General features: G+C 44.1%; 1 protein-coding gene across 3 annotated transcripts in view; it reads right to left on the bottom strand.

Annotated features, from left to right (window-relative positions):
- Nucleotides 1–399: 399 nt before the first annotated feature.
- LOC308146557 (sorting nexin-4-like) overlaps nt 400–12,808 on the bottom strand; it is a 29,313-nt gene continuing 16,904 nt past the window's right edge. The window contains exons 8-14 of one of the 3 annotated variants that reach the window (XM_080518443.1): nt 9,269–9,330; nt 7,587–7,652; nt 7,430–7,519; nt 2,856–2,955; nt 2,433–2,578; nt 2,242–2,356; nt 400–1,284 (exon numbers count right to left, since the gene is read on the bottom strand). In XM_080518443.1, coding sequence (XP_080374569.1) covers nt 1,237–1,284; nt 2,242–2,356; nt 2,433–2,578; nt 2,856–2,955; nt 7,430–7,519; nt 7,587–7,652; nt 9,269–9,330 — 627 coding nt within the window. In that variant the 3' untranslated portion in view covers nt 400–1,236. Of the gene's footprint in view, nt 1,285–2,241; nt 2,357–2,432; nt 2,579–2,855; nt 2,956–7,429; nt 7,520–7,586; nt 7,653–9,268; nt 9,331–12,808 lie in introns of those variants that run through there. The other 2 variants (XM_080518444.1, XM_080518445.1) reach the window with 2 other exon arrangements.

Raw genomic sequence — 12,808 nt, 5'->3', positions numbered from 1 at the left:
TGGAACCCTGGACTGTTGCAGGAAGCAGGACTGGGAACCCCCACCGGAGGCGAGGATAGACGAGGATCTTCTTTACACTGGAGGTGAGCGTGTGGCGCGGTATGTCAGTTTGCTCACAGACGGAGGGTCGGGTGGAGCAGCTGGCTTATGAGTCCTCAGAGGACGAGGTCACCCCCACACCACCATCCACCACCCCCACCCAGCCCGCAACACTAAAAGTGCATCAATCCCAAACAGTTGACACCGTGTGGTGTTATTCTATCAGACCTGATACAGACAAGAGCTTGTGAGTCACTTTTTCTCCGTGTGCAGATCATGAGTGAGCCCCGGTACCGCGATGGAGATCCACCGTCGATGACGTGAGGAACGACGTTCAGAAAACGACACTCTGAACAGCACTGAAGTCCTCATGTCGTGAAATGTTTTCACTTTGTTTTTATTTCATTCATTGACAAAATAACCGAAGAATTCCATACAAAAACACATTTCCAAACTTCTGAAAGTGGGCAGAAAGATTACATTTATTTAAACTGGCCCGTTTTGTATGAGTTTTCTCTCATGGCACTATGATAATCTGCTTCATTTCTTCATAGCCGGTTTGAATGACATTTTTAAATCTTGTGCCGGAGTTAGATTACTTTGATTCCTTGTCTTGGTTGCTTCATAAACTGACCCCTTTTACAGAAAAGCACCGTTCCAGCAACTGGTCCTAAATCTTTGTTTGACGATCTCTGATGTGCAGCACTTCCTGTTCACTCCCCAGGTGTTGCCGTATGCATGCATGTAACGTTTCAGGTGGAGAGGAGCAGGCGCAGGCGAGCGATACGCAACGTTCTGTCCATCCAGCAGATGGCGCTATCAGAGTGACTGTAAATGTAGGGCGCGGAGCGAGGGGAAGACCCTACTGGAATGCAAAACAATACTATTATTTGAAACTGCTGCATTTCTGAGGGCTGAAATGTCGTCAAGCCTTGGTGAGAATTCCGTGCCACCCACACGCTAACCCAACAGGAAGTCTTGCGTGGAACACGACCCTCCCACAGCGGAGGTCTCCAACTCCGGTCCTTCAGGGACAAAAGTGCAGATCGAGTTTTTAAAAGTGCATTTAAGGACAATTCTGGGAATTTAGGGACTTTCATGAAGCTTTTCTCTCCACTGAAGATGTTAAGCTGAGCTCTTCCCGTTTCCACACATCCAATGGATTTTTGATTTCCAGGACAAAACTGGTCCGACGCCTCACATCTTGAGGAAGCACTCCTTGGCGTTGCTCCACACTTGTATTCCCTACGCACACGCACACACGCACACACACACACAGAAAAATATCATTAGATTGTCTCGAATATTCTAGGGAGAATTTTAGTAACTGGCTACATTGACTCGTTTCATGTAATGCTCAAAGGTGTATGGTTACATTGTGATGTCCTTCATGTAGGGGTGTATGGTTACATTGTGATGTCCTTCATGTAGGGGTGTATGGTTACATTGTGATGTCCTTCATGTAGGGGTGTATGGTTACATTGTGATGTCCTTCATGTAGGGGTGTATGGTTACATTGTGATGAACCAGCTTTTGATTTGCAAGACATTCAACTTGCTGCCTGATCTTTCTGACACACATTTTATTGTTGCTGGTGATTTTAACTGTGTGCTGGAGTCGTTTGGACACGTCAAATCAATCATCTACTTAATCCACAGTTTGAAATAATGCTCTCTATGAATCTAGTGGATATTTGGAGGTCATACAGATGGAAATTACTCTTTTTTTTCTCACAAAGTCATTTTAAAGAATGGATTATTTTTAATTGATTTAAATTGATATCAAATGAGATGGCCTCCAAATATAATACACTGCTCAAAAATATAAAGGGAACACCTAAACAACACAACGTAACTCCAAGTATATCACACTGGTGTGAAATCACCTGTCCAGGTAGGAAGCAACACTAATTGTGAATCTATTTCACCTGTTGTTGTGCAAATGAAACAGACAACATGTGGAAATGAGAGGGAATTATCAAGACAAGTCCTATAAAGGAGTGGTTCTGCAGGTGGTGACCACAAACCATGATGCTGTTCTCCTGGTTCCTGGCTGAGGTTCTGCTCACTTTACAATGTTGTTAGTGTTTCCTTCCATTGCATTGGTCTATCATATCAAATCCTAATAAAATGTATTTACATTTGGTGGACAATGTGGAAGCCACTGTATTTGTGGTTGTGGTTGTACATTGTTCTTTCGTACCTTCTTGCACATGCTGATCTGCATGAGAGCGTAGTTGACGAGTGCCTCTCGCAGATCTTTGTCCTTCTGCTCCTTGAAGCGTTGCATGTCCACCCAGGCCTTCTCCACGTGCTCCCTTGCAGGAAAACACACACTTCAGTACAACACAGTTCAACTTTCCAAACTGGGGGCCGTCCAGTGAAGGCACTCACTGGACCTCGGCGGTCTTGTCCTTGACGGTGTCTTCCCCCTCAGAGATCAGCTCCTCCAGCAGCTTGAGCCGGGCCTCTCTCTGCTCCGGGGCCTCCTGTCCAAACAGCTTGCTGGTCATTCCTTTGAAGGAGAAGGTCCGCACTATCTGAGGAGGAGAGGGGACCGCAGGCAACCACAACCACACATTAAAACACCACCAACAAACCTTTAGTTTCCTGCTGTCTTTGTGCACTAGGTGTAGACGGTGAGTGTGGCTAAAAGAGGTTTTGTTTAATATTTGGGGCCTTTGTGGATCGAGGGTGTGCAGTGGTTCATCGATAGTTTTGGGGTTTCGGGAGGGTCTGTCGACCTGGTGTGTACGGTGGTTCAACAATGGTTTTGGGGGTCTTTGTGGTCCTGGTGGTACGGTGAGTGTAGGGTACCCCTGTGGCCAGCTCCTCACGTTGCTGCTTCTTGGAGATGAGGTCCTGGGAAGCCACCTCCAGCTCAAACTGTGTCAGCTCGTGTTTCTTGCACACTGCCCTGCAGAGAAGGAAACACACTGCCTGCTCACTCCAGAGAGCAGATTCTAGTCTGGAGGTCTCACACCAGAACACAGACCTCATTGCTGCAGCACACAGAACTGGGGCCTCATTTATCTGTTTTACAAATGAACTTTAAAATGTGTTGAAGTACAAAAAAAGCTGTTTTCATCAAGCATGCGTATGTGGGTCAGTAAATCATCAGTGTTGACAAATGCTACTTATTTGTAGTCGTCACGCTCATGCACTTTCTGGATCATTTGCCTTCAGAAACACCTCCAATTCACCATATATGGCAATAACAAGCCTCTTTATAAAGCAAGTGAATCTTTATTTTTTCCTCATACCCCGGGACTGTTCTGCACACTAAATGAGTCGTGCATTGTTCCAGGCCACATTTAATTCAACTTGCAAATGAGTTAACGTTGACTGAATGAAACCCTTTTCTATTTACATAACTACATTTGTTTAGTGAAGACGCTTTGATTGCGATGTGAATGTGGCGCTGGCGTGAAATCCCTGTTTGATCTCTGTCCGTTGGTGATGGCTGTAAGGCGATGGAGGCTGAGGCCAGGAAAATGACCACATCTACCGCCGTCAGCATGATCCTCGTCCGTGATTGCTGGGAAATGCCACATGTCTGATACCTCATGCTGGAATGTGCCAGTGACCAAAACTCCCAGAGTGGACAGGATTGCATGAGCAGCTACCACTTAGCTGAAGGTTCATTCACAAAGTGGACGAAGCACAAACTGCAGCAATAGATTTATTTTGTGTGAAATCTTCGAACAACGCTGAGCACCTAAAAGGTTAAGAACGACTTAACCTAAAAGCACTTAACTTTTATGTACCATATTTTCCACACTATAAGGCACATCTCCATTGATTGACATAATTTACAATTTTGTTCATATATAAGGCTCACTGCATTAAAAGATGCATGCAATAGACCAGTGGTCAACAACCTTTATAGCTCAAAGCCATTAGGTTACATTTTCCACTGATTCTAACACCCAGAGAGGTGCACACACTTTATTTTGATAGTCCTACCTGCAGCCTATGCCAGGAGGACACTACACACAAAACCTTCTTCACTGCTGGTTGACAACTTACAACTACCGCTAATAAACTAAACTACATGAACTAAGCAACAAAAACACAACACAACACAATTATTACCGACACCACAAACCAAATAGAACCCCCAATAATTGCATTTAAAACACCACAAACAGAAACTCCCATAATTCATTGCAGCTATCGGCTGCACTGAGGAGCTCAGGATGTCCCATCATGCCTTGCAGCGACAAATTCATGTTTTGTGTTGTTGGAGGTTATTGTGGGTTATTGTTGGGCTTGGTGTTGTGTTGATTGTGTTTATGTGTTTTTGTTCCCCAGTTTAGGGAGTCATTATTTCATCTAGTTTATTTTGGTTTGTTAGAATGTTGGTGTGCAACCATGAGTGATGAAGGTGTTGTGTGGAGTGTCGTCCGCTCTGAAGGTCTGGTTGTGAAGTTAGAGTTGTCAAAATAAAAGCTTCTGGTTGTTCAACTGTCAAATAGCAGTCTGGAGTAGAGCAATTCTTCCAGATATAAGGCGCACTGGCAGCTTTTGAGGAAATTTGAGGTATTTAGGTGCCTTATAGTGCGGAATATACGGTAAGTTAAATACTAAACCTAAAAGGCCTTGGCGCCTGCAGACCCATGCATGCATGAGGAGTCACACTTCCAGTCACCGATTGGTTGAGACTCCCAGGATTTCACACCTTCAATCCCCCCAACCTTCATCACAAGTATTTGGAGAAATTCTCTCAAAAAAGCTTTGGTCCTGCTCGTCACTGGAAGAGGAGGCTGGAGGCAGCTCCCCCAGTGTTGGCAAACAGCCAGGGCTGGGACGGTTACTTGAAAACTGTAATCCGTTACAACTACAAGTTACTGGTCAAAAAATGTAATCAGGAACTTACTCTAAGTACTAAAACAAAAAAGTAATGCACCAGAGTACTTTTAGTTACTTTTGGATTACTTCGCCGGCAAACAGAATAGAAAGAATAGAATGTGTCGTCTGCTCAGTGTACTGACACGTATTGCACTGAACAAGTTTTGAACTATCAAAACTCAGTAACCAATCAGGTTACTGATTAGTTTATTCCTTCTGATTTTCTATCGTAATCCCACTCAGTAATCCCGGTTTTTTCATGAATATACCTGTAACGAGATTACACATTTTTTTATATACTGTAATGGATTACAGTTAAAACATTTTTGTATCCTAATTACGTAACGCCATTACAAGTAATCTGTTACTACCCAACCCAGCATACAGCTAACACGAGAGGCCTGCAACCAGAGGCCTTCACTCCTCAACTCCTCTGCTGACCCGACCACGAGGGTCAGACCTTCCCCTGGTCCAGAGACCAGCACCCAGAGTCTGATCTCCCATCAACCAGGAAAACCAAGCAGTTCCTCCAGGACGGACCAGGGAAACGACGCCTCACAGAACTTCTTTGTGTTTTCCTCAACCAGCAGGAAAACCATCACAGACCTGAGCGACCAGCTCCTCAGTCTGGACAAAAGGAACAACCAGGAGCTGCAAAGAAGGACTCCTGAAACATCAACTTCATCTTCTTCTCCTCAGCCTGCAGAACCAGCAACCACAGTTAGCAGGAGGTGCTAACTACAGGAGAAGACACCAGCTTCCCTCCAGCAGGACAACAACTGAACTCCTTCAAGGAAGTGGGAACAACAACTGGGCTTTACCTGAGATTAGTTAAACCTGATGCTATGATAGAACTGTTTAACTTTATGAAGGTGTGTTGATTCTGTTACAGTGATTGAGTTCTATAGAGAATGATATTAGGAGCAGTGATCAACCTGTAAACCAACGTTAGCTCTGCCACAGACACAGGGTCTGCATGCTAATCTTTGCTTTACTAACTAGTTAACTCACAATCCTACACATATCACATCAAAGACAACATCACACAGTAACTGAACACCATCTGACGACTCCTGACGTTTTACAAAACAAGTCTCATTCACATCAAGTCATTCTAGAAATGGTCCTTTAGCAGAGACACACAGGAAGCAGACGCTAAAGACTAGCTTCCATGTTCCATTGTTCTCCAGCACATGGTGGAGACCCAGGACAGACTTCCTGTTCTATGATAACCTCCATTTGAATGTAGTTTCTTGTGATCCGCCATCTTGTTTTGTAGTTCCATCACACGTCTCACACACCAAGCTGTATATAGGTATATAGGTTAGAATCTGTGTTTTATTTGCTTTTATTGTAAATAAATCAAATTTTTAGAATCATACTTGCTGTGTTATTAATGAGCACAAAGGTGAATGAAATGTCGACCTCTTCTGTGTCAAGAACTCCAAAATCCTTCAATCTTTACTGTTAATTCTGGTAATTGTAATTAATTTAACTATTAATCCAAATTCCTGATGAACTGTTTAGTATATCTTATGAGACTGATAGAACTGAATTGACTATCATTTCCTGTTAAGACAGGTGGAGCTCCGAGGTTCTGATACAGATCACATAAAATTTTCAATAACATAATTAATAACTATCGTCAAAAATTATTAATCATTACCGATATCCAAACAACATAAATGGTTCCTAGTGATCCTTATGAGGTAAGAAATCCCTACAAAGCTATAAAATCCTGAGAGCCTCACCTAATCGGTGACTGGCTGAGTGCGTGGGAAAAGTGTCTTCTGAGCAGAAAGGAGGATTCAGTGGGTCTGCAGTGGTAAAAGGTCTCCCTTGCTGTGAGTGGTGCTCACATTCCTGGGTCAGAATTCACATGTCATGATAGTTCCATCATGACGAATGAAAATCGTCTTTTCCTAGAAATGACCAAACTTTCTGTGGTCTTGTGTGATCCCAACACTATCTTTCATCATTATTAATCATTATCGATAGACAAACTGGCAAAACACAATGTAACTGGTACCTCGTGTGTACTGCCCTACATAAATGGTGCCTTATGAGATAACAAAGCTCTACAACAAAATCCCTTTAATCTCATAACAGGTGGAAAATATTTGGATCAGTGTGATTACTGTAAAAAAAAAAAATGTAGCACTAACAAGGGTATTGTATGTATCTCCTCACCCAGTCTATCTCTCTGTCTGTCCTTTCCTCTCCTCTCCTCTCCTCTCCTTTCCTCTCCTCTCCTCTCCTCTCCTCTATCCTCCACCTCTGACTCTGGTTTCTACAAAGGTTTCTTCCTGTTAGAGGGACTTTTCCTTTCCAGTTGCAAGTAAACCTGCTTGCTCATGTAGATAAGTTGGGCTTTTCTATTTTCTCTGTTAAAAAAAAAAAGAAATCCCTACAACATGATTTGCCAGACTTTCTTGCTCTCATTACGCACTCATCTGTGCAAAGACACTGATGACAAATACCAGGAAGACTCTGTCAAGCTACTTCAGTACACACACGCACGCATGCACACAGACGCACACCTGAGAGCTTCAGCATAGAACAGGTACTCCTTCAGCTGGTCTGCGTAGTGTTCCTCTTCCTCTAAGATGTCGTCTATGGAGGCGGCGTACCTGCAGGAGAACATCAGCATGACTCTCGGTGGGAAACTGGCGTGTGGTGTCTGAAGTCGGTACTCACGCGTCCATGTGGTGCCCAGCGCTCTGCAGTCCATCTCCCATCTCCTTCTCAATGGCACTCCACTCGCTGCAAGAACACAGAGGAGAGAACCAGAGAACCATTGCACCAGAGAACCAATGAAAAAGAGAACCACTGAAACAGAGAACCAGGGAACCTGTGAAACGGAAAACCAGTCAACCAAAGAACCACTGAACCAGAGAACCACTGAACCAGAGAACCAGTGAAACAGAGAACTGAACCAAAGAACCAGAGAACCATTGCACCAGAGAACCAATGAAAAAGAGAACCACTGAAACAGAGAACCAGGGAACCTGTGAAACGGAAAACCAGTCAACCAAAGAACCACTGAACCAGAGAACCACTGAACCAGAGAACCAGTGAAACAGAGAACTGAACCAAAGAACCAGAGAACCATTGCACCAGAGAACCAATGAAAAAGAGAACCACTGAAACAGAGAACCAGGGAACCTGTGAAACGGAAAACCAGTCAACCAAAGAACCAGTGAAACAGAGAACCACTAAATCAAAGAACCAGTGAAACAGAGAACCGCTGAATCAGAGAACCGCTGAATCAGAGAACCAGTGAAACAGAGAACCAGTGAAACAGAGAACTGAACCAGTGAAACAGGGAACCAGTGAAACAGAGAACCGCTGAACCAGAGAACCAGTGAAACAGAGAACAACTGAACCAGAGAACCACTGAACCAGAGAACCAGTGAAACAGGGAACCACTGAACCAGAGAACCAGTGAAACAGGGAACCACTGAACCAGAGAACCAGTGAAACACAGAACCACTGAACCAGAGAACCAGTGAAACAGGGAACCACTGAACCAGTGAAACAGAGAACAACTGAACCAGAGAACCAGTGAAACAGAGAACAACTGAACCACTGAACCAGAGAACCAGTGAAACAGGGAACCACTGAACCAGAGAACCAGTGAAACACAGAACCACTGAACCAGAGAACCAGTGAAACAGGGAACCACTGAACCAGTGAAACAGAGAACAACTGAACCAGAGAACCAGTGAAACAGAGAACAACTGAACCACTGAACCAGAGAACCAGTGAAACACGGAACCACTGAACCAGAACCACTGAAACAGGGAACCACTGAACCAGAGAACCAGTGAAAGAGAGAACCACTGAACCAGAGAACCAGTGAAACACTGAATCAGAGAACCAAAGAATGAGAGAACCAAGGAAACAGTGAACCCGGAGAACCATTGAGCCAGTGTGAAACAATACACCAGTGAACCAGTGCGCCGGGGATCCAGTGTGAACCAGAGAACCAGAGAACCATAGAACTAGCCTGTCTAGTGTGTCCTCAGGAACACTAGAGTTGCAGTAACTGAGTATACGACATGACTCCATGCTGCCACCTACTGCACAAAAGTGTTATTATTTCATTACTGAAGATCCTGTCAGGGAACGCCTCCAGCAGCGGTTTGGACTGGTCTCAACTAGTTCTCAGCTCTGTTAGTGACCAAAATATTCAATCCTTTATTTCTAAAAAAAAAAAAGAGAATAAAAAATGTAATTGTTTTCTTAAAATTTTTGAAATATGCACCAACTAAGCACAAAGCAATGGGAAGTGTATAATAAGATTTCTTAAGTCAATAAAGCAATTGTGAATCACAGATTAGAAGAAAAAAAAAGTTATCATGATGAAGAAGACCCACCTGAAGACTCGCCCATAGTTCCCGTGGACCTTATAGACACCGTAGAGTCGGTCAGCCACCCTCTGTAAGAGACACACACACACACACACACACACACACACACACACACACACACACACACACACACACACACACACACACACACACACACACACACACACACACACACACACACACACACACACAGTTTACATGGCTGTGGTTCACTTCTTCAACGGGGTAAATCCCCGGGACGTTTATGTACTTGTTCTTTCTTGTTCCCAACTTTGTTTACTTTCATGAGGGTTGCGTCTGTAATAGTGAGGTTATTAATAATATTTAATGGCTGTGAGGAATTATGATGCCAACACAAAACATGGTCAGAGAGTAATTCCTCCTCCATTAGAGAAGCTGGTTGCGACTGGTTGGACGCTGAAAACTCCGTCCTTTATATGTGAACATGCACCCATCCTGATGGGAAAACCCTGGGTTGTATCACCCAGTTCAGAACCTGCAAATAATAATGAGTGAACAGTGTAGGGTTGGGCAATATGGCCTTTTTTCAATATCTCGATATTCTTAGGCCACATTGTGATACACAATATATTTGGTGAAAGTTAGCCTTAGCAATGAACACTTTTGATGCATGCTATCCCACTAGTGTGAGGACTCCATGTCCATTATCTCTTCGGTCAAATGAGTTTTCTCAATCCAGACTTTTTAGCCACTCTAACTGGGACCGTGTCTTCTGCTTTGTGGTCAGTTACCATGGAGGGGACCATCGGGGCTGGGCCGCCATGACAAGGGCTGGGTATCACCAGGTACCTCCTGATGTGATACTATCACGGTATTTTGCCCACGACAACAACATCACAATACAGCGATTCTGCTGTGATTGATTGACTGCACTGAATCCATTTCACAGGAACTACAACCAAGTCAAACAAGGTGTCTAGAGCACAGTGGCTCTTCTTAACACACACCATAGCTAGTCCAACATCCTTGTGTCATGTATAAGTCTTGAAGGGAAGACTGATACAAAATAATGCTTCACGGAAATGTTTGTCTCTGCAAATTAACATAAAATCGTTAAAAACAAAACGAAGACAGAAAATACTCATTTCAGTGCAATTACTATCGACTTCTCTGTAAACATGGACACAAGTGTTGCTTAACAAGCAGAATGAACTTGAATGAACATGTCAGTCATACTCATACCAATGTGGTCTTTGTAAACGTTTAGCTTGTGCTTCATACTGAACTTGTGCAAGGTTTAACCTAAACCTGTACACAACACACATTTCAAAACTGCATATTGTTCTTCAGGAAGAGCAACTGGTTAGCGTGCTCAGAGGCGAGACAGCTCCTCCGTCCACAGTCAGTGGTAGAGGTGGACCTCCGTCTCAGCTATGGAGCTAGCCCACAGGTGACGGTGGGTGGTCTTGAACGTCTGCGCGAGGAGATCAGCAAGGGCAGACGTCCTCTTTGTTTTTGGTATGTGTGCATTGGGCTCTGGAGTCTGCTCAGTGCTGCCCTCCTTGTCTTCAGTAGTTGGGCTCACTTGAGATTCATCTATGTCTGTACCTTCCTGTAGGAAAATGAACCGCAACACACTATTTACATTACTATTGAAAAACATGTGCTTAGGTTATACCAAGTCTAAAAACTAGTAATTGTACATTTTTATGCATCTCTTGTTAGTACTAATTCTAACTTAGATTTATTTATTTATAGATTTATTTTTGTGAATGCATGGATTAGATAATAACTATGTTGGGCCTGGAATCCATGCTCTCCTTCCAGCAGCCTCTCCCCCGAGACAACAGGCTGCAAGAACAATGGGAAGGTAATAAAACAGCAGGGGGGGGACAGACTTCCCTGTAGCAAAGCGAGGCCCACCGAAGCCCCGCCCACAGATGCTGTTGTACCACACAGCACAACGGAACCGTGAGAGAGCTTTTATCTGGGCAGCGCTGCTCGATTAGCCTGAAGCTAACCTGCAGTTGTGCTTCATGTGCCGCTGCTGAGCACCTGTTGTGTACGTGTTTTCACGAGCACCATCGCAGGTTTGGGACTCTGGTTTTCCACCTCAGACCAGGAGTTGAAGTGGAGCTTCCGGCCCACTGGGGCTCTGTGTGGAGAACCGAGTCTCAGAACTGAGCCTCGCCTTTTGTCTCTGCATACAATGTAAGGATAGCTTTCTCAATGAAGTATTTTCCACAGAGTATGTCCTATTTTGGTTCCAATGTATGTAGTATTCAAGGGAAACCGTCATTTTCAACAACATTATATGGTCTTGGATCTTTATAAATGAAGCAAGCGATGGACTGAGTAATACTTTCAGCCCTGGGGGATGTTTGAAATACAGTGTTGATTGTCGGCTGGCTTACAGAAACGTTAGCATTAGCATCACTGTCTTCTCCTCCACGGCAAACGCATGATGATGCGGGTGGCTATGCATGTTCGTTGTGTTGCCGGAGTACTTTTCTACTTGATATTACTATTATATTTATATTTTTATACTTGATAGACTTGGAATTCAACGGTGCATCTTTCACGTGTTTCACTCTGCCTTGAGCCATTTTCCTCCTGTACTTCTTTTTTCACTTCCTCTCAAAGAGCTACTGCAGCACCCACTCTCATGCTAAGCGCCGTCAGGCGTGAAGTCGTGGTTCTGTCAATCAAAGCTGTAGCAGGTTTTTGTGAGAGAATCTGTTTAGAACGGCTGTATGCTTATTGTTTAAATATCGATGTTTGGCGACAGTGTATCGATAACGTACGGCAAGACGAAATCTCCCAATATATCGTAGCATCGACATTTTGGCACACCGCTAGCCAGGACCATGTTGACTGTTTCAGTTTGGAGTGCGGACCCACAGCCGGACGTGGAGACCACACCACGCTGTCCTCCCCAGGGCGGGTGCCCCGGCAACCACTGGCAGGGGAGAAGGATGGGTGACGCGGGCCAGCAGCGTCCGTCAGGCCAGGCCTTTTTTGCAGCACTGTGCTGCACTGTGAAGTTTCACTTCTCCTTAACGGCAGAGAACAGAAGGCTGTGGGCCAAAACATCCTGCAAGAGGCTCCATTCTGCTCTCAGCAAGCCAGGAGGTTAGGGAGGATTTATACAACTTCTTTTGACGTTGTATTTTGCACCAGAATATTTGTTAAAATTGACTTTATGTTGAGCTTGTAATCATTTTCAGTACTAACTGTTTAATCTTGTAAAAATATAGACTATTTCATTCCAGACACTGTGACCACAACAAAGAAAAACTTTGAAGTGTAAATTTAAAGGTTATTAAAGCAATATTTTACTAGTCTGGTCACTCAAGATGAAACTGGACTGGATGTGGACCCTGAAGTACATTAACTCTTAGTGCTGACGAGGACCAGAGGGGCCCACATCACGCCTATTTTAAAATCGCTGCATTGGCTCCCCGTTCGCTTCAGGATCCATTTTAAGGTTCTTTTACTAGTTTTTAAGTGTCTTAATGGTTTTGCACCCTGTTATTTATCCGAACTACTTTTATCATATCAACCCTCGCGGGCCCTGAGCTCCTC

Source organism: Blennius ocellaris (genome assembly GCF_963422515.1).
Source record: "Blennius ocellaris genome assembly, chromosome: 22".
Lineage (NCBI taxonomy): Eukaryota > Metazoa > Chordata > Actinopteri > Blenniiformes > Blenniidae > Blennius > Blennius ocellaris.
This window is presented reverse-complemented; position numbering and strand designations above follow the sequence as displayed.